Here is a 19,284-nt window from a genome sequence, read left to right on the forward strand (position 1 = left end):
GGCCTGCCAGGGACTCAGGCAGCAGGGGGAGCTTGCCCACTGGGAGACGGAAGAGGCTACTGCCTGCCATGCACACAGAGAAGACATCTTCCCCCAGCCCCTGCCCTTCCCAAACTCTTTTCTGCCAGCATTAGAGAGGCCCACCTCCTCAGGTCTCATACTACTGGGTCCAAACTCTGGCCCAGATCAGGTGCTCAAGTCACTGCAGCTGATCAGCACCTGTCTGCCCAGTGTCAGACCCACCTCCACATGAACTCTGGCCTGTCTCTTAATTCATAAACGTGTAGCTGACTTTCCTCCCGGCCTCAGTTTTCCCATCTGTCACCTGGGGATGATGAGAACACCTGTTTCATAAGGCTGTTGTAAAGATCCAATGTGATCAGCCCAGCACCCAATAAGCACTGAGAAATGGAAGTTGCTATTATTATTATTCATTCAACAAACATCCATGCCAGTTGGGGCTGGTAGGGGGAGAGAGACACAGTCCTCAAGCTCTTGGAAAGAGGTGCCAAGGGGGACTCTGACTCTGGTGTTCATCAGCCTCACCTGGGGAGTTAGTTAAATGCAGGTTCCTAGGCCCCACTGCCAGAGTCTGGGATGACCCTGGAGTTTGCTGTTTGAGCTAGTCCCCTGGATGATTCAGAGGCAGGTGGTTCTGGGGGCACTGAGAAACCCTGGCTTGGACCTTCCCAACCCTAAGAGAGCTGGCCCCTAGGGGCCCCTCCCACCACAAAAGGGCTTTAAAAGCTCCACACTTGCTGGTGCTTTCTCCTCCTCGAGGTGCCAACCCTGCAGGCCTCCTCCCTTCCCCTCAGGGGCAGGGGGAGGTGGTGATGAGACAACTGAAAGGCTGAGCTCAAAAAGGGGAAGAGGGGCTTCCCTGGCGGCACAGTGGTTGAGAGTCCGCCTGCCGATGCAGGGGACACGGGTTCATGCCCCGGTCCAGGAAGATCCCACATGCCGCAGAGCGGCTGCGCCCGTGAGCCATGGCCGCTGAGCCTGTGTGTCCGGAGCTTGTGCTCCGCAACGGGAGAGGCCACAGCAGTAAGAGGCCTGCGTACCACAAAAAAAAAAAAGCGGGGGGAAGAGGAGATGGATAAAACAGTTAAACCAACTTCTCTGTTGGGAGACCTTCTCAGCACTGTCATTGTTAGTCTCCAGGAAGAATGACACAGAATGACATATTTCCCATAACTATTTCACCAGGGAACCCCCATTTTTTTGCCATTTGTGGAAGACTAGGTTAAGCAGAGCTCTGTAGGGTGTCCCCTAGAGAGGAATAAGTCACAAATATTTATACAGGATGAGGCATTCCCTGTCTATCTGAGCATGACTCAGCAGATCTGTTCCTTAGCAACGAAACTGCCAAAAAAAAGCACCAATGGCTGCACCTATCTTCAAAGCCAACACCTGTTTTTGGAGAATGTTTGAATCAATTCTTTAGGTCAGGGGCTGGCAAATTTCTGTGCAGTCAACATTTTTGGCTTTGAAGGCAGACAGCCTATTGCAATGACTCAACTTTGCCCCTGGAGTATTAAAGTAGCCATGGACAATATGTAAACAAGCAAGTGTGGCTGTGTGCCAATAAAAGTTTATTTCTAGATACTTAGATTTGAATTTTCATAATTTTCACATATCATGATATATTAATCATGTCACAAAATATCAGTCTTAAAAATGTAAAAATCAGTCTTAGCTCACAGGCCATATAAAACAGGTGAAGGCTGTAGTTTGCCAACTGTTTTAGATGCCAGATACTTAACTGAATGGTTTACATCTTGGACAAGGCCCTCCCAAGGAAATGGAAAGAAAACCTCACTTCCCTCACTTGTAGACTGGCTTCAAAAATGAACTTTTGGGGGAATGGGGAAATTAAATATAATAATGTGTGTTTCCTTCATCCTCTATATCCAGTTTTTTTGTTTTTTGTTTTGGCTACACCATGTAGCTTGTAGGATCTTAGTTCCCCAACCAGGGGTTAAACCTGGGCCCCAGCAGTGAAAGCATGGAGTCCTCACCACTAGACTGCCAGGGAATTCCCTAGCCACTTAGTTTTTAAGACTTGTCAATAATTCCTCCAAAACAGATCCTAAGGCTGGGCATTTCCCTCCATCGTTATCAATACCATGCTAGTCTGGGCTACCATCATCTCTTGCCTGGACCCTCTCACCACTGGCTCCTGGCTTTACTCTTGCCTGTATAGTCTATAAGATCCTTTGAAAACACAAACCCTATCGTGTCACTTCTCTATTGAGAAGGCTCTAAGGCACCCGATCACAGAGAATAAAATCCAGAGCCCTCCCCATGACCCATAGGGCCGTGTGGGATCTGGCCCTTTCCCCTTTCTCATTCTGAATGTTCTAGCCACAATGTGGCTTCCCAAATGCTCCAGGCCTCCTCCTGCCTCAGGACCTTTGCACCAGCTCTTCCATCTACTGGCATGCTCTCCTCGCCTCCAGCTGCTGGCTCCTTATCACTCATGTCCTAGTTCATATGCCACCTTCTCAGGTCTCAAGTAACCCCCTTCCAAGCCCTCTGGAGTACATACTCCTGTTTTATTTTTTTCCTGGCCCTGTATCCTGTTTATTTTCCTCTTCCCTCCACGACCAGGAAGGTAAGCTTTCCCCAGGGGTGGAGATGTGACCTGCCTTGCCCATGACTCTATCCCCAGCTACTAAAACACTGACAAGCACACAGCTGGGGCTCAACTTTTACTGTCAAATGAGTGTCCACAATGCTGGGAACACACTGCTAGTGACTGTCAAAAGCCGGTTCAAATCTGCCGACTGGTAAGACCTTGTTAAAAAGTTACTGCCTCCTGCCAGCAGCAAGCTTGTGCTACAGGGGCAGGTGATGTCTCCTGGTCCAGAACAGGCCCCTTAGGCCAGAAGACTATGCGCTGTGTGGTTGCTATCTGGAGGTCGTGTCCCTAGTAGGTGGTGATGGGGAGGGGGGTGGATCCTGCCTAGCCTATCCCCTGTCTTCAGCCCCAAAATGCTGGGGCATGTGGCAGGAAGGGGAGGGAGAGACCCTTAGCTCCAGAGACACCCTTCCCAGGTCCCCACCTTTCCCATGACACCCACAGCCCCAGCTCATCCAGCTGCCTTCCGGAAGGTTGAGTCTGAGCCTGGGCCCAGGGAAAAATTTTCTTTCTGGCTACCTCCTAAAGCTGGAGAAGGGCCTTAGGAGAGTGACACTTTCCCACTAGAAACTAGAGTCCTAGCACTCAGCTTCCCGGGAGCCCAGTCATCGGCCCACACAGCAAGTGAGTCAAGCCTTAAAGCCACTAGGCTGTCACCCGATTCAAAATGATAAAAATAAATGCGAATGGTATAATTCCAAAGGCTGAGCAGGAAGCAACAACCATCATAATAACAGTAGCAGCCAACATAGTTTGAGCAATTACTATGTATTTGATGCTCAACATGTATTCTTTTATGGGATCCACAGCATAGTAATATGAGATTAAAATCATTACCAATGATCACTGTCCCTAGTTTAGATGGGAGGAAACTAAGGTCCAGAGAAGTTAAGTTACTTGCCCAGGAGCATACAGCTAGAAAGCAGTTGATTGTTTCAAGGACAAGGGACCAAAGCCAGTGTTCCCTTCAGGAACCCCTCTGGGCTTGGGCCTTTCAAATGCATAAGATATAAGAAGGGGGAGGGGCAGTTAACAAGACTAGATCACTTTCTGCTCAGAGCTCGCCTTTCTAACAGGTACCGATGACCTGGCAACTTGGTTATTTCTAGAGTTTAGAAATATTTCCCAGATCAGGTTATTTCCTGACCTGGGAAAAATCCCTGGAGAAGTGACACTCCCAAGCCTTATCTCAAATTCTTGAGGGAAAGCTTTGGGAGAACCTGAAACGTTCCTTCTCCCTGAAGTTTACTGATTGATTTGAAAAGAAAACGGCTGCAGCATGCGCTCGGCTCTGCTGATGCCAAGCTCCAAAGCAAGACGGAGAATAAGCACAGTGGACTTGGCCCAGCTGCTGTTTAAAAAAAAAAAAAAAAAAAAATTCTTGCCCAAGCTGGCAGATCTTGTCCCAGCAAAGCAGTCACTCAGATTCTCCTCTAACAAATGTGGAACACTTCCCCTTCCCTCTGATCTCGGTGTCCCAGCTCCCTGCCCACGTGGCTCTGTAAGCTGGTACCTCCTCAGTGACATGTGACCCAGTTGACACCAACTTGACTGACACAAAAACATGTGTCTAGCCAAGAGAAGCAGCGTCAGAAACTTCCTCAGGCGCCCTTTACTCCATCATTTACTTCCTTCCTCAAAGGAAGACCAGAATGGGCAGAACAGCTAGGAATGGTCCCATCTCCAGGAACAAGCCCCCTGCCCAGGGACAAGACGAAATCTTAGATCTTAGAGCTGCCCACATAGAAGCAATCAAGTTTCTGTTCTTCTAACTCAGTCACCCAAGATCACTCCTCTCTGCCATGGGCTTCGCTTTCTGCGAACCAAATCGTCCAGACTAAAGCCATACCCCTATCCCACAGCTTCATGAAATTGTCTACCTTCATCTCTTCTCAGAGAGAAGGCAGATTTGGAGCGAACAGCAATATTGAAATCAAGACTAACAGTTAATCTATAAAAAACATTCAGAAAAAGTAGATAGGAGTAAAAAGTTCAAGAATGAGCCCTAGAGAAATTCCTGAAAGGAATTAGGAGTCCCTGAAATGCAAAAAAGAGGCGATGGCAGTGATTCTCCCCACTTTACAGGATAGAAAACTGAGACCTCACATGTGGTACACACTTGAGTCCTGGCAGGTTCTAAAATGACAAGGCACAGGTGGCTTCCATCGCTTACGCGAGCAGAAACACCTAGGGGTCAGCTGCCCCACCCAGTTCCCGGGGCACCGGCCGGTCCCGCCCACACCTTATGACCTGGCCCCGCCCACTCACTTCGGTCCCGCCTCGCCCCTCCCTCGTTCCCATTGGCCCAGCCTTCCCAGTCCCGCCCCCTTGTGCCTCCCGACATATAAAAGCCCCCCGCCCCGGCGGGCCGGCCTACCTCCACTCGCCGTCTGCCTGCGAGCGCCCGCCCCTCGCGGGGGCCGGGCGGCGGGGCCCGGGGGCGGGTGGTGTAGCCCCAGCCGGGCCCCAGCCCCCTCCCCCACGGCCCCGACAGTCGCCGCCGCCATTTTGACCGCCCGCCCCTTCCCCCAAGATTATGATTACAGAGACACCCGCCGCCCGGGCCTCGCTGTCCTCCCCGGCCTGGACCGCCACCCTGGGGCCGCACGGGTTACCTCGGCTTCTCCCTACTTCTGTCCGCGGAAGGGCTTTCCACAGGTCTCGGAGGCGATGTTGGGAGGGGGACAGAACGTGCCGGGGTCCCCGGGCCGGGCCGGGGGGGTGGGGGCGGGGGTCGGCCGGTCGGTTGTTGTTGTTGACTCGCGTTGCCGGGTTGCTTGGTCGCCACGACTACCGTGGCTATGGCGCCTCCGTTTCCCTCACCGGGGCAACTGTTGCTACCCACCCTACTTACGTCACGCGTTGGGGGCGGGGTCCAGGGTGATTGGCGGCACTGGGAAAAGTGATTGGATGGCGCCAGGCCCTGCCGCTAAGCTATTGGCTCCAAGGCGCGTCTTTCAACATCCTCTCGACTTCCCGACGCTCTGATTCATCGGTGTGAATGTCCATCAAGGGAAACTAAGCCTTCAAAGGCAGAGGAGCCCGTCTCTCCCTCAAGGAAGCTGCGGGCTAAGAATAAAGGGGTGGGGCCTGTAAGGTCGGGACTGGTTTGCGGCCGTAAAACTTGCCTTTTGGTTCGACTAAAGGGACGTCAATCTAGCCCAAAGGTTTGCCGCGCTCTCCCGCTGGAAGTTGTGCGCATGCGCAGCACGCAAGGCCAGGTGGGAGTGGTAGTCCGTTTCTGCGTACTTTAAACGCCTTACCAAATATGAAGTGCGAGAAAGTAAAGACCTTCCTTCAGACTTCTCCCTTCCCCTATGGGCCAGTTCTTGGCCTTGCGCGCTGACGTCACGGGAGGAATGCGGTGACGCTGCGCTGCTTGTCTGTGACGTTGGCGGCGGAGGCCGGGCTCGGGGTTCGATGACGTCACCGTGCGCTCTTTCCCTTCCCCTATTACCCTACGGTGGTAGGATGAACGTGGGGAGCCGAGGCGGGCGGGGTTCGATCCCAGGGCCGCGATACCCACCGCCACCATTTCCGCCTAAATCCATCCCGCTCTCTCCCGCCTGCCCGCCCCATTGGACCCGGAAAGGTTACCGCTGCCGAGGCTACCGCGGCTGTCTCGGCCCTGCAGGAGACGCGGGCCGACCTGAGAAAGGTCTCCCGCAGGCGAGGGAGACTTAATTAGCTGCTTATTCCGCGGGCAATAAGCAAAGGTCACCGTCCAGCCCCTCCCGGGGCAGCTCGGGTTGCTCAACCGACCCCACACAGCTCCCCTATCCTTACCCCACTCCCACCCCGAGTCCTCCGTGCCTCAGTTTCTCTAGGGGAGGAGAAGAGACAGAAGCGGGGCTTGTACTACGGTGAGCGTCTTGGGTGGAAAAACTCAATCATCAAGATGAATAACATTCTAATGAAGTATTGCAATATTTTAAAAATATCTAATGGGAAAAAAATAAATCCATGGTGAACAGAATAGCAAAATTTTAAATAAAGACGGGATCTGCCAGGACTGGGATTAGGGCGGGGTGAGTCATGCGAGTGCAAGGTCGAATCTTATCTTTTGCTTTTTGTTGACATTAATTTTTTTTTTTTCCTGGCAGCGACACACAGCTTGCTTCTTTCTACTTTTTTTTTTTCCTGGCGGCGGCACAGCTGGCCAGGATCTTAGTTCCCAGACCAGGGATTGAACCCCGGCCCTACCGCAGTGAAAGCGCAGAGTCCTAACCACTGGACCGCCAGGGAATTCCCAATTTTGACTTTTAAAAATATCTCGATGACTAATTTTTTTGACAACCCTTAAGTTTTGTGTCCTAATCCCCACCAAAGAGGAAGGGAAAAGAAAGCAAAGGCTCAGAGCCTGAAGTTCTAATGCAGATTTTGCTGTGTGACAAATGAGAAAGTGGCTCCACCTCTCTGGGTTTATGTTTCCTAGTTCAACGAACATTACACTTTCGTCAGGCAAGGCCCTGCCTGTAAAAGTGAAAAAAGCGGACAAGTCCCTAGACTCTGCATTCTACTACAGGAGGAGACACAATAAGCAGTGAAATTAATACTCAAGATAGGTTTGTAAGAGCTGTGAGGCGCTACTATGTAGAAAATAATCAGAAAGGACTGATAAAATAGCACAGGGAACTATACTCAATATTTTGTAATAACCTATAAGGGAAAAGGATCTGAGAAAGTGTATATATATATAGATATGAATAACTTTGCTCTACACCTGAAACTAACACAACATTGTAAATCAACTATACTTCAATTTAAAAAACAACAACAACAAAGACTCAAAAAAAGCAACATTAGAGTGTGCGTGATAAGAGAGACCGCTGTAGCCCACGTAACCTGAGGAGGGGCTCATTCGAACTGCACCTGAGTTGTAGAAAGCAAGCAAGCCCCACAAGACGGAGGTGGAGGGAACTGCAGAAGCAAAGGCCTGGGGACTGGAACAAACATCTGGCAGGGGTGGAATTAGCAAAGAGGAAAGTGCCAAGAGGTGAGGTCAGAAATGTAAAGGTAGTCTGATGATTCTGCCGAAATCCTCCCAAGAACCCAGCAAAGCGGAATATTCCCCCCACTTGACAGGTAAGCAAACAAAGGCTCAGAAGGGAAAATACCTCCTCTAGGATCAGGTAACTGAAGGTAGCAGAACCCAGACAGCCTGTCTCCTTCTCTGGGACTTCCCAGTGTGCTTTTCTGCCCCTGGGTGTGACCCTCGATGGAAGACTAGAAGGGGCAGTCCCCGTCTGCTTGGAAATGCTAGCTGAGCCCCAAGAATTAATGAGACTTCCAGGCAGGAGGTGCCCGAGATAAACCCTGACTGGCAAAACAAGTCGCTCGACCCTTGCAGCTACTTCTGTGAGACAGGTTTGGGTGCCAGAGCCAGCCATGTTGGGTGGGGGAGTGCCAAGAAGCCCTATTTTTACTTCTCACCCATTTCCCCACCTTCCTGAAGTCCTTGAACCCCCAAGATGGGTACGATCAAGCCTGGAAATCATTTCTTCAATTAAAATTACTCATTATAAAACTTAATGGCAGGGAAGGCAGTGTGGGATTAGAAATACTCTATATTTTTATCTGGTGGTGGTTGCACGGGTATATAGCTGTAAAAATTCCCTGAGCTCTCCCTTTAAGATCTGTGCACTTTATGTATGTTATACCTCGATTTGAAAGTTAAAACACACACACACTTATTAACCCATTGGAAGTAGCTCTCAACCAACTCCTTTCCGAAAATGTTGGTAATTAAAAGTAAGGAATTAAGCACGATCTTGCCTTCCCAGTAGTAACTTTTCATGGTCACCAAACAGTCTAAGAATGCCAGCTAAAAAATGTGGAAGGAGAGAATTCCCTGGCGATCCAGCGGTTAGGACTTCGCGCTTCCACGGCAGGGGGCCTGGGTTTGATCCCTGGCCCCATCCCTGCTTGGGAAACTAAGATCCTGCAAGCTGTGTGGCATGGCCAAAAAAACTGGAAGGAATGAGAGAATTAGAACAATCACCATTTTGCAGAAGCCAATGAAATAATTGATTTGGGCAGTGTTCATCGATGGGTGTTCTCAAACATCGGGTGAGAAGATGTTGGGGAGCAAGATACGCCCAGGGTTCACTAGGTGTAGGGATGCAGACTTCATCACAGAGGCGAGACTGTCACCAGTGTTAGCTGCAGTGAAGCTGAGCATCACAGTAGAGGGACCCTTGGGCCTCTGGGGCCTCCTGATGTGATACCAATGGAAGTTCACAGCTTCCCCTGGGACACATCTTGCCAAAATGTTAAACTTGACTCTGATCAGGTCTCTTGACCTAACATCCAGTTTGCAGGAAATGGGAAGCATAGAGGAACAAGTTAAATGACATCAGGAAGCAACTGACAAACCCCAAGGGTGGAATGTGCTACAGGACAACTGTCCCGGTGTCTTCAACGCGTCAGTCATGACAAAAAGGAGTGGGGGACTTCCCTGGTGATCCAGTGGTTAAGACTCCACGCTCCCACTGCAGAGGGCACAGGTTCCATCCCTGGTCGGGGAACTAAGGTCCTGCATGCCTCGCAGTGCGGCCAAAAAAGAAAAAAATAAAAGAGTGGGGACTATTGTAGGGCAGGCGACATCATCGACATTTGAGGCCAAATTGTTCTTTGTCGCAGGGGGATATTTTGTGCACTGTAGAGTATTGAGCAGCATACCTGGCCACCACTCACTACATGCCAGGAGCACACAACCTCCCCAACCCCTCCCTTTGCCAGGTGTGACAACCGAGGATGTCTCCAGACACAGCCAAATGTCCTTGGAGATACTGCCCTGGAGGATGGTGGAGCAACTGACAGAAGGACCCAGGGTCCTCAGGCTGTCTGCCAGCAGAGACAAACATTCTCTCTTGTTTAAGCCAGTTATTGGATCCCTGTTAAATTGAGAGAACTACAACTTTGGTAATTCTCTTCCAAGTTTTTATATTCACTGAGTTTTGCACCAGATAAGAATGCTCATTGAAGCAGGAAGTTGGAAGCAATGTAGGTGTCCATCCCTCAGGGACTACAAAGATGAAATAAGAATGCTGAATGATAGAGTACTAATCTAACAGTGAAAGCAACAAAGTAGCTCTTAAAAAATGTGATGCTGATGCGGTGAAACTCAGACACTATAGCATTTTAAAATAAGGCAACCTTGCTCCTGACCCAAGAGTGAGAGGTCTTCACGGAGTTTTGCTAAAAGAGAGAAAAAAAGAAATTAAGAGCCATCCATTAATGTGCCAGTGAGTAATGAAAAAGAATCTGACACTTGGTGCATTGAAATGCAAACAAGATGTCCTTCTGTTATGCTGGAAATTCATCTTAAAAGCCTGTGCATTTCTGCTTATTAAACATGAGGTGTAGTGAATGATTAGCAGGCTTGTTCTTCTTTTTTTTTTTTTTAATTTTAAAAATTTATTTATTTTTGGCTGTGTTGGGTCTTTGTTGCTATGTGCGGGCTTTCTCTAGTTGCGGCGAGCGGGGGCTACTCTTCATTGCGGTGAGCGGGCTTCTCATTGCGGTGGCTTCTCTTGTTGCAGAGCGTGGGCTCTAGGCGCACGGGCTTCAGTAGTTGTGGCACGTGGGCTCAGTAGTTGTGGCTCGCGGGCTCTAGAGCGCAGGCTTAGTAGTTGTGGCACACGGGCTTAGTTGCTCCGAGGCATGTGGGATCTTCCCGGACCAGGACTTGAACCCATGTGCCCTGCATTGGCAGGCGGATTCTTAACCACTGCGCCACCAGGGAATCCCAGGGTGGTTCTTCTAACTTTTCAAACTACGTACACAGTAGGGTAAAAGAAATATATATATATATATATTTATTTATTTATTTATGTTTGATATATAAACACTGTGCAGATATATCCATGAATCTGATGCATGAAGACAATCTTCATGCATGGAAGATTTCTGGAGGCACTGAAAAGAAGATTTGTAAAAGAAAGGAATGGCCTGAGATTTAAAAATAACAAAGATCTGAGAGACAATGCCCTAAATAATTGGGCTTTTAGAGAAAATGCTTGGGGTGTATGCATATCTACATGAACCTGTGTCAACCTATTCCCCGCCCCCCCAACTCTGGAAAGACAACTTTTTGTTGAGAGGAGGCTGAAGGAAAGAAGTTAATAAATGCTTTCAATCTTGTTAAAAAAAAGAAAAAAAAGTAAAAACAAAATAAACAAAAAAATCCCACAATGTATCACTGAAAAGGATACAGATGGAGATCTAGTACACAATGTCATTTTGCAAATTACAGCATACTTGTATAAGCATATAAAGTAAAAGTATAAACACACAAAATGATACATCCTATTATTAAGAGTATCTACCAGCTTAAGAACACATAGCAAATGCTTTAGGGATGCTGGCAAAGGTTTGGGAAGGGCAAGGAATTGGGGATCTGGGATGGAGGGGACAGAAATTAAACTGGTGAGGGCTTTGCATGAACCAATGAAGATACGATAGAATCTGGGGAGAAGCGGGGCTGGGGTGAGACCTGGGTTCAGTGGCAATTTGCCGGGGGGCAGATATCACACTGCAAAAGGCTGAGGGCCAAGTGGGAGGGGAATAATGGAGTGAGTACAGGTGAGATGTATTTGGGTGAGGAAGTCATATTCTATACCTGCACTGTCTTATATGGTAATTGCTAGTCCTGTGTGACTATTTTTACGGGAGGGGATGCCTTTTATTTCTTTTTCTTGCCTAACTGCTCTGGCTAGGACTTCCAGTGCTATGTTGAATAGAAGTAGTGAGTGGGCAGCCTTGTCTTGTTCCTAATTTTAGAGGAAAAACTCAGTGTTGAGTATGATGTTAGTTGTGGGCTTGTCATATATGGCCTTTGTTACATTAAGTACATTTCCTCTGAATAGCAGTTTGCTGAGAGTTTTTATCAGGAAAGGATATTGAATTTTGTCAGATATTTTTTCTGCCTCTATTGAGATGATCACATGATTTTTATCCTTCATTTTGTTAATGTGGTTTATCACGCTGATTAATTTACAGGTGTTGAACCTCTTTGCATCCCTAGAATAAATCCCACTCGATCATGGTGTATGATCCCTTTAATGTATTGTTGAATTTGATTTGCTAATTTTTTTTTTTTCTTTTTTGGCCGAGCCACAGGGCATGCAGGATCTTGGTTCCCGACCAGGGGTCGGACCCTAGTCCCTGCAGTGGAAGCTCAGAGTCTTAACCACTGGACTGCCAGGAAGTCCCTGATTTGCTAATATTTTGTTGAGAGTTTTTGCATCTAGCTTCATCAGGGATATTGGCCTGTAATTTTCCATGTGGCTATTAAAACTTAAAGAAAGTAAAATAAAATACAATGAAGAATTCAGTTCCTCAGTCTCACAGGAAACATTTTAAGCGCTCAACAGCCACATGTAGCTAGTGACTACTATATGGGAAAACACATTCTCATCATCAGAGAAAGTGCTATTGGCCAGCACTGCTCTAAACCAACTCTGAACAGATATTTCAGAGATTCGGGGAAATGCTAACATTCGCTTTGGTGTAAGATGATACTGAAGAATGACTGTATATTTTGTTAGATGTGAAAATGGCATTATATTATGTAGGAAAATGTGTGTTGTAGTATTTAGAGATGAAAAATGGTGTCAATAAGGTTGAACAGAGATGGTGTGTTTAAAGAACCTAGGACAAAGCCAGACGTGTAGCAAATCCTCAATAAATGTTAGTGGTCAGTAATCTTAAGAGTTTAGAGAAATGACAAATCGGGAAAAAATAGTTACTACACATTTCATAACCATATGGTAAGCTTCCTTAACATATAAGAACTGCTAGGGGAGTTCTGGTGGCCTAGTGGTTAGGATTCCGGGCTTTCACTGCTGTGGACCGGGTTCAATCCCTGGTCAGGGAACTGAGATCCTGCAAGCTGCATGGAGTGGCCAACAAAACAAAACAAAACAAAACAAAAGAAGGGACTTCTCTGGTGGCCCAGTGGTTAAGAATCCACCTGCCAATGCAGGGGACACGGGTTTCAGCCCTGGTCCAGGAAGATCCCACATGCCATGGAGCAACTAAGCCCGTGCACCACAACTACTGAGCCCACATGCCACAACTACTGAAGCCTGTGCGCCTAGAGACCGTGCTCTGCAACAAAGAGAAGACACCTCAGTGAGAAGCCCATGTACTGCAACAAAGAGTATACCCTGCTCGTGGCAACTAGAGAAAGCCGGCTCGTAGCAACCAAGACCCAACGCAGCCAAAAATAATTAACTAATTTTTTAAAAACAGAAAAAAAATTAAAAAAAAAAACAACTCCTAGAAATCAGGAAGGAAAAGATCAACAACCTGGAAGAATAATGGACAAGGAAGGTGACCAGAGAGGAAAAAGAAAACTATAAATAGCTCTTAAACACATGGAAATATGGAAACATGTTCCGTCTTGCTTGTGGTTAGGCAAATGCAAATTTTCTCTACTCTGAGATACCACTTTTCACTTGTTCTTTTGGCAAAAATCCAAAGTTTGATAATATTCTGTTGGTGAAGCTGAAGGGAAACAGGACTCTTATCCATTGCTGGAGGGAGTGTGAATTAATCTAACCCTCAAGGAAGGAAATCTGGTAATATCTGTAAAAATTACAAATGCACATAATCTTCGAGCCAGAAATCTCACATCGCACAATTTATATACAGATACACTTGCATACGTGTGAAATGACATTTGTGCAAGGTTCTTCACTGCAGTGTTAACCTAAGAACAAACGAATGAAAAACTGTCTGTCTCTGGCAGTGAAATTAACTATGGGGTATCTACATGGCAAAATACCATCCGGCTGTAGAAAATGACAAGGGTGCATAAAGAGAGCTTTGGAAAGGGGAGCACTCCAGCATTTGTTGTTAAGTTGGGGGGGGTGTGGAGGAGGAAGGTGCAGAAGAACATGTAAAACATGTTACCTTGAACTGAAATTCTGACACATTCTACCACATGGATGAACCTTGAATGATGACGCTAAATGCAAGAATCCAGACACAAAAGGGAAAGTCCTGTGTCGTTCCAATTTGCCATGTACCTTGAAAAAGCAAATTCATAGAGACAAAATGTGGAATGGTGGTTACCAGGAGCTGGGAGAGGGAGGAATGGGGAGTACCTGTTTAACTGGGTACAGAGATTCAGTTTGGGAAGATGAAAAATTTCTGGAGATGGATGGTGGTGATAATTGCATGACAATGTGAATGTACTTAATGCCACTGAACTTTATACTTAAAAATGGCTAAAATGGTATATTTTATGTTATATATATTTTACCACAATAAAAAACCCAACATTTTAATGCTACCTTTAATGTAAAAGCAGGTGTGTGTGTGTGTGTTGGAGGGGGTGGAGGGATAAGGACTTGTATTCATATTTCTTTTCATATGTGCACAGAAATTCCAGAAAGATAGGAAATCAAGAGCAGTGGGTTACCTGTGGGTGAAGAGAGGGGACCTAAGACTTAGGAGGGAGATACTGCAGCATAAACCTTATACTTTTCGTTTTTTGAAGCCCATGAATGTATGAACTGTTCAAAAATAAAATTAACTGGACTTCCCTGGTAGTCCAGTGGGTAAGACTCCACACTCCCAAAGCAGCGGGCCCGGGTTTGATCCCTGGTCGGGGAACTAGATCCCACATGCATGCCGCAGCTAAGAGTTCACATGCCGCAGCTAAGAGTTCACATTCCACAACTAAGAAGTCCGCATATTGCAACTATGAGCCCGCATGCCGCAACTAAAAGATCCCACGTGCTGCAACTAAGACCTGGTACAGCCAAAAATTAAATAAATAAAAAAATAAAAATAAATAAAATTAGTTAACAAATTAGGAGAATGGCTTTATTTAGGATTGATTGGTAAGATTTGAGTGCTTTTTTTTTAAAGATCTGGGTTGTGGGTGTTTTTTTTAATACAAATTTATTTATTTATTTTTGGCTGTGTTGGGTCTTCGTTGCTGCACACGGGCTTTCTCTAGTTGCGGCGAGCGGGGGCTACTCTTCATTGTGGTGCGCGGGCGTCTCATTGCGGTGGCTTCTCTTGTTGCGGAGCACAGGCTCTAGGCGCACGGGCTTCAGTAGCTGTGGCACGTGGGCTCACTAGTTGTGGATCACGCTCTGGACTGCAGGCTCAGTAGTTGTGGCACATGAGCTTCGTTGTTCTGTGGCATGTGGGATCTTCCCGGACCAGGGCTGAAACCCGTGTCCCCTGCATTGGCAAGAAGATTCCTTTTTTTTTTTTTTTTTGCGGTACACGGGCCTCTCACTGTTGTGGCCTCTCCCGTTGCGGATGGAGCACAGGCTCCGGACGCGCAGGCTCAGTGGCCACGGCTCACGGGCCCAGCCGCTCCGTGGCATGTGGGATCTTCCCGGACCGGGGCACGAACCCGTGTCCCCTGCATCGGCAGGCGGACTCTCAACCACTGCGCCACCAGGAAAGCCCTGGCAGGCAGATTCTTAACCACTGTGCCACGAGGGAAGTCCCTGAAGTGCATTTTTATACTGCCCATGATAATGGTGGTGATGGTGATGATGTTGACAGTAACAATAATGATATTGGTAGCAGATAACATTTCCCAATTCTTATACATGAGTTTCCTATGGCTGCTGTAACAGTTCACCACAATTGGGTGGCTTACAGCAATGGAAATTTATTTGCTCACAGTTTTGCAGGCCAGAAGTCTGAAATCAAAGTGTCAGCAGAGCTGTGGCTCGCGCCCAAGGCTCTAGGGGAGGATCTTTCGTTCTCTTGCAGCTTTTGGTGGCTCCTGGCATGACTTGGCCTCTTTGGCTACATCACTCCAATCTTTGCTTCTATCTTCACTTGGCCTTTTCTCTTCTGTCTCTGTCTATTAACACTTGTCATCGGATTTAGGGCCCACCCAGATAATCCAGGATGATCTCATTTCAGAGTCCTTAATTATATCCACAAAGATCCTTTTTTCCAAATAAGATCACGTTCACAGGTCCTGCGATATATCACCAGGAGGTGATCACCATTCAACCCTCTGCACTTGGGTGTTATGCCCAGTGCTAAGCGCTTTGCATAATTTCACCCAAGTCCTCAAACAACCCCATAAAGTAGATACGCTTATTATCTACATCTTCCCAATGAACTCATAGAGGTGCAGCGCCTTGCTCGCAGGAAGTGGGATTTGCACTCAGCCGTGATGGGCTCAAAATTCTGATTCTGTGTGAGGCACAAAAGAAGCTTCTGGTTCTGGGACAGTCAGTTAAAGTCAAACAGTCAGGCAACAAATATTTCCTGACGTGTTTGTTCATCAGCAACCCCCGGGCCAGGATTGGGGATATGGAGAAAAGGGCAGAAGGGTACATCCGTAGAGAGTGGCCAGGAGAAGAGGCAGAGGAGGGGAACATATTATTCATCAGCCCTTTTGAAGCAGTACAGTCAGATATGACTCCTGTCTTCTGGAGCGTTGTCCTTGGCCTTGGGGGCAACCAAGGCCAGGAGTCTGTCATGAAGAAAAGGACAAAGGAATAAAGGTCAAATCCAAAAGGGATGTGTCAAGTAGACATAACATTTAAGGGGCTTCCCTGGTGGCACAGTGGATAAGAATCCGCCTGCCAATGCAGGGGACACGGATTCGAGCCCTGGTCTGGGAAGATTCCACATGCTGAGGAGCAACTAAGCCCGTGCGCCACAACTACTGAGCCTGAGCTCTAGAGCCCGCGTGCCACAACTACTGAACCCATGTGCCGCAACTACTGAAGCCCACACGCCTAGAGACCACACTTCACAACAAGAGAAGCCACCACAATGAGAAGCCCACACACCACAATGAAGAGTAGCCCCCGATCGCCACAACTAGAGAAAGCCCTCGTGCATCAACAAAGACCCAACACAGCCAAAATAAAAATAAAAATTAAAAAAAAAACATTTAGTTAAACAGCACTTACTGCATGCCACAGACTGTTTTAAGAATTTGATGCACTCATTGAATCCTCCTTGTTTTACAGGTGAGGAAACCAAGGCACAGAGAGCTTAAGTGACTTGCCGAAGGTCACACAGCAGGAACTAGGCAGACATGGGATTCGAACCCCGCTCTGCCCATCACCAGAGCCCTTATTGTTGTTCTTTGTAAATTGAGGTGAAATTTAAAAATATATAATATAAATAATTAAATAGAACTGCACTTCCACTGCAGGGGGTACAGTTCCGATCCCTCATTGGGGAAGCTCCACAAGCTGCACGGTGTGGCAAAAAACAAAAAACAAACAAAAAAACAAATAAACAAATAAATTGAGGTGAAATTGACATATAAGATTAACCGTGGTAAAGTGAACAATTCAGTGGTATTTAGTATATTCATAATGTGTAACCACCACCTCTGTCTAGATCCAAAATGTTTTCGTCACCCCAGAGACACACCGGTAGGAATTACTCCTGATTCCTCCCTCCTCCCAACCCTTGGCAACCACTAGTCTGCTTTCTGTCTCTATGGGTGTGCGTATTCCAGACATCTCCTATAAATGGAATTATCCACTATGTGACCTTTGGTGTCTGGCTTCTTTCACTCAGCGTAATGCTTTCAAGGTTCATCCACATTGTAGCATGTGTCATTGCTTCGTTCCTTTCTAGGCTGAGTGATATTCCATTGTATGGATGGACCATATTTTGTTTATCCAGTCATCTGTTGATGGGCATCAGGGTTATTTCCACTTTTTGGCTATTGTGACTAGTGCTACTATGAACATGCATGTACATTAAAATGGTCAATTTTGGGCTTCCCTGGTGATGCAGTGGTTGAGAGTCCGCCTGCCGATGCAGGGGACACGGGTTCGTGCCCTGGTCCGGGAAGATCCCACATGCCATGGAGCGGCTGGGCCCGTGAGCCATGGCCGCTGAGCCTGCGCGTCCGGAGACTGTGCTCCGCAATGGGAGAGGCCACAACAGTGAGAGGCCCACGTACCGCGAAAAAAAAAAAAAGGTCAATTTTATTTCATATGAATTTTACCTCAATATTTTTTTTTTAAAGTGATGCTATCAGCTGAGAAGGCCCAGAAGCAACAACATCAACTCCCACCCTCAGTAGCAATGAGCAGACTAAGCATCCAGGTCTTGGCTTCTCAATGCCACTCTCCAGTAAAGGGAACACAGGCTCCTTGGGAAAATGGCTGATACTAGGACTGGGGCAGGGGAAATGGAACATGAGCCTGGAACATCTTGTGGTGCCAGACAGTAAGGAAGTACTTAAAAAAAAAAAAAAAAAAATATATATATATATATAGAGAGAGAGAGAGAGAGAGAGAGAGAGACAGACAGACAGACAGAGAGACAAAGACAGAGAGAGATAGTCATGTCAAAAGAGCAGTGCCTGAAAGAAAATGCTTAGAGCAGAGACCAATTGAAAGAGCTCCCAATGGCCAAAGCTGGAACAATTTGGGTGGTGAAATAAATAATAATAGTATTGAATTTTAACCCAAAGAATAAAAATAACTATTCATGAGTCCATATTGGTATAAACAAATAATTGCACAAGTAAATAAGTGGAGATGAAACAACTCTTCCTTATAGAAGAATCCAAATAATTAAATAATAGCCAATGCACACGATCCACCAGTGAATGCTAATATCAGTGGGTGGACCGGGAAACAGGATCTTTGCATAGCCTCAAAGCATCTCACTCAAAGCATTTATTAGTTAGTATAGTTTTAACTTACGTCCACAAATTCTTCCATACTCCTCCTCCCAGACGGTGGAGTTTAATTTCCCTGCTCTGGATGGAGGCTGGGAATGTTCTGTTTCTGGACCTGAGGGGTGGATGCAGAAGTGTGTTCAGTTTGTGAAAATTCTTCCAGGTGTCCACTGATGATCTGGGCACTTTTCTGTATGTGCCCAGATCTGTATGAACTTTGATAAAAAGTTCAATTTATTAGAATGAAATTAAAGGGAAAAAAAAAAAGAAATAGACTCAGTTATGTTTCAGAGATTCAGTTATCTGTTTCAGAGATGCCCAGGTTGGTGTTAAAACTAATTAAAAGCAGGGAATTCCCTGGAGGTCCAGTGGTTAGGACTCCGAGCCCTCACTGCAGAGGGTCTGGGTTCAATCCCTGCTTGGGGAACTAAGATTGCATAAACCATGTGGCACGGTGAAAAAAAAAACAAAACACAAAACGAATAAAAAACAAAGAAGTGGTGATGGCTGAAGTCACCTCTGTAGGGAAGAAATTGTGACCGGGGATGCGGGGTGGGGGTGGGGGTTGACATCTGTGGTGCTGGCACTGTCCTTCTTCTTGATCTGGGTAATGATGACATGGGTGTTTAAAAAAATCATTATTTTTTTAAATGCAATTTGCAATGTTTTTCACATTTTGGTGGTGTCCTGGAGCCGGCTTATACTGACTTGTGAAAACTGATTGTTACCTTTTCAGGAATTTGGCAATATCACACTGGTAGCTTGAAATTGGCCAGAAACCTGTAACTGCTATAAATCAGGGCCTTTTTTTTTTTTTTTAGCCCGCGCACCGCAACGAAGAGTAGCCCCCGCTCGCAGCAACTAGAGAAAACCCGCGTGCAGTAATGAAGACCCAACGCAACCAAAAATAAATAAAATAAAATAAAATAATTTATTTTTTATTTTTTTTTAAAATAAATTTATTTATTTATTTTTGGCAGTGTTGGGTCGT

General features: G+C 46.6%; 1 protein-coding gene across 1 annotated transcript in view; it reads right to left on the minus strand.

Annotated features, from left to right (window-relative positions):
• Positions 1 to 5,148, minus strand: part of RFX1 (regulatory factor X1) — a 30,321-nt gene extending 25,173 nt beyond the window's left edge. The window contains exon 1 of the mRNA XM_024767493.1: positions 5,029 to 5,148. Within this exon, the coding sequence (XP_024623261.1) occupies positions 5,029 to 5,148 (120 nt within the window). The remainder of the gene's footprint in view (positions 1 to 5,028) is intronic.
• Positions 5,149 to 19,284: the final 14,136 nt, after the last annotated feature.

This window comes from Neophocaena asiaeorientalis, unplaced genomic scaffold, assembly GCF_003031525.2.
Source record: "Neophocaena asiaeorientalis asiaeorientalis breed wild unplaced genomic scaffold, Neophocaena_asiaeorientalis_V1.1 scaffold87, whole genome shotgun sequence".
NCBI lineage: Eukaryota > Metazoa > Chordata > Mammalia > Artiodactyla > Phocoenidae > Neophocaena > Neophocaena asiaeorientalis.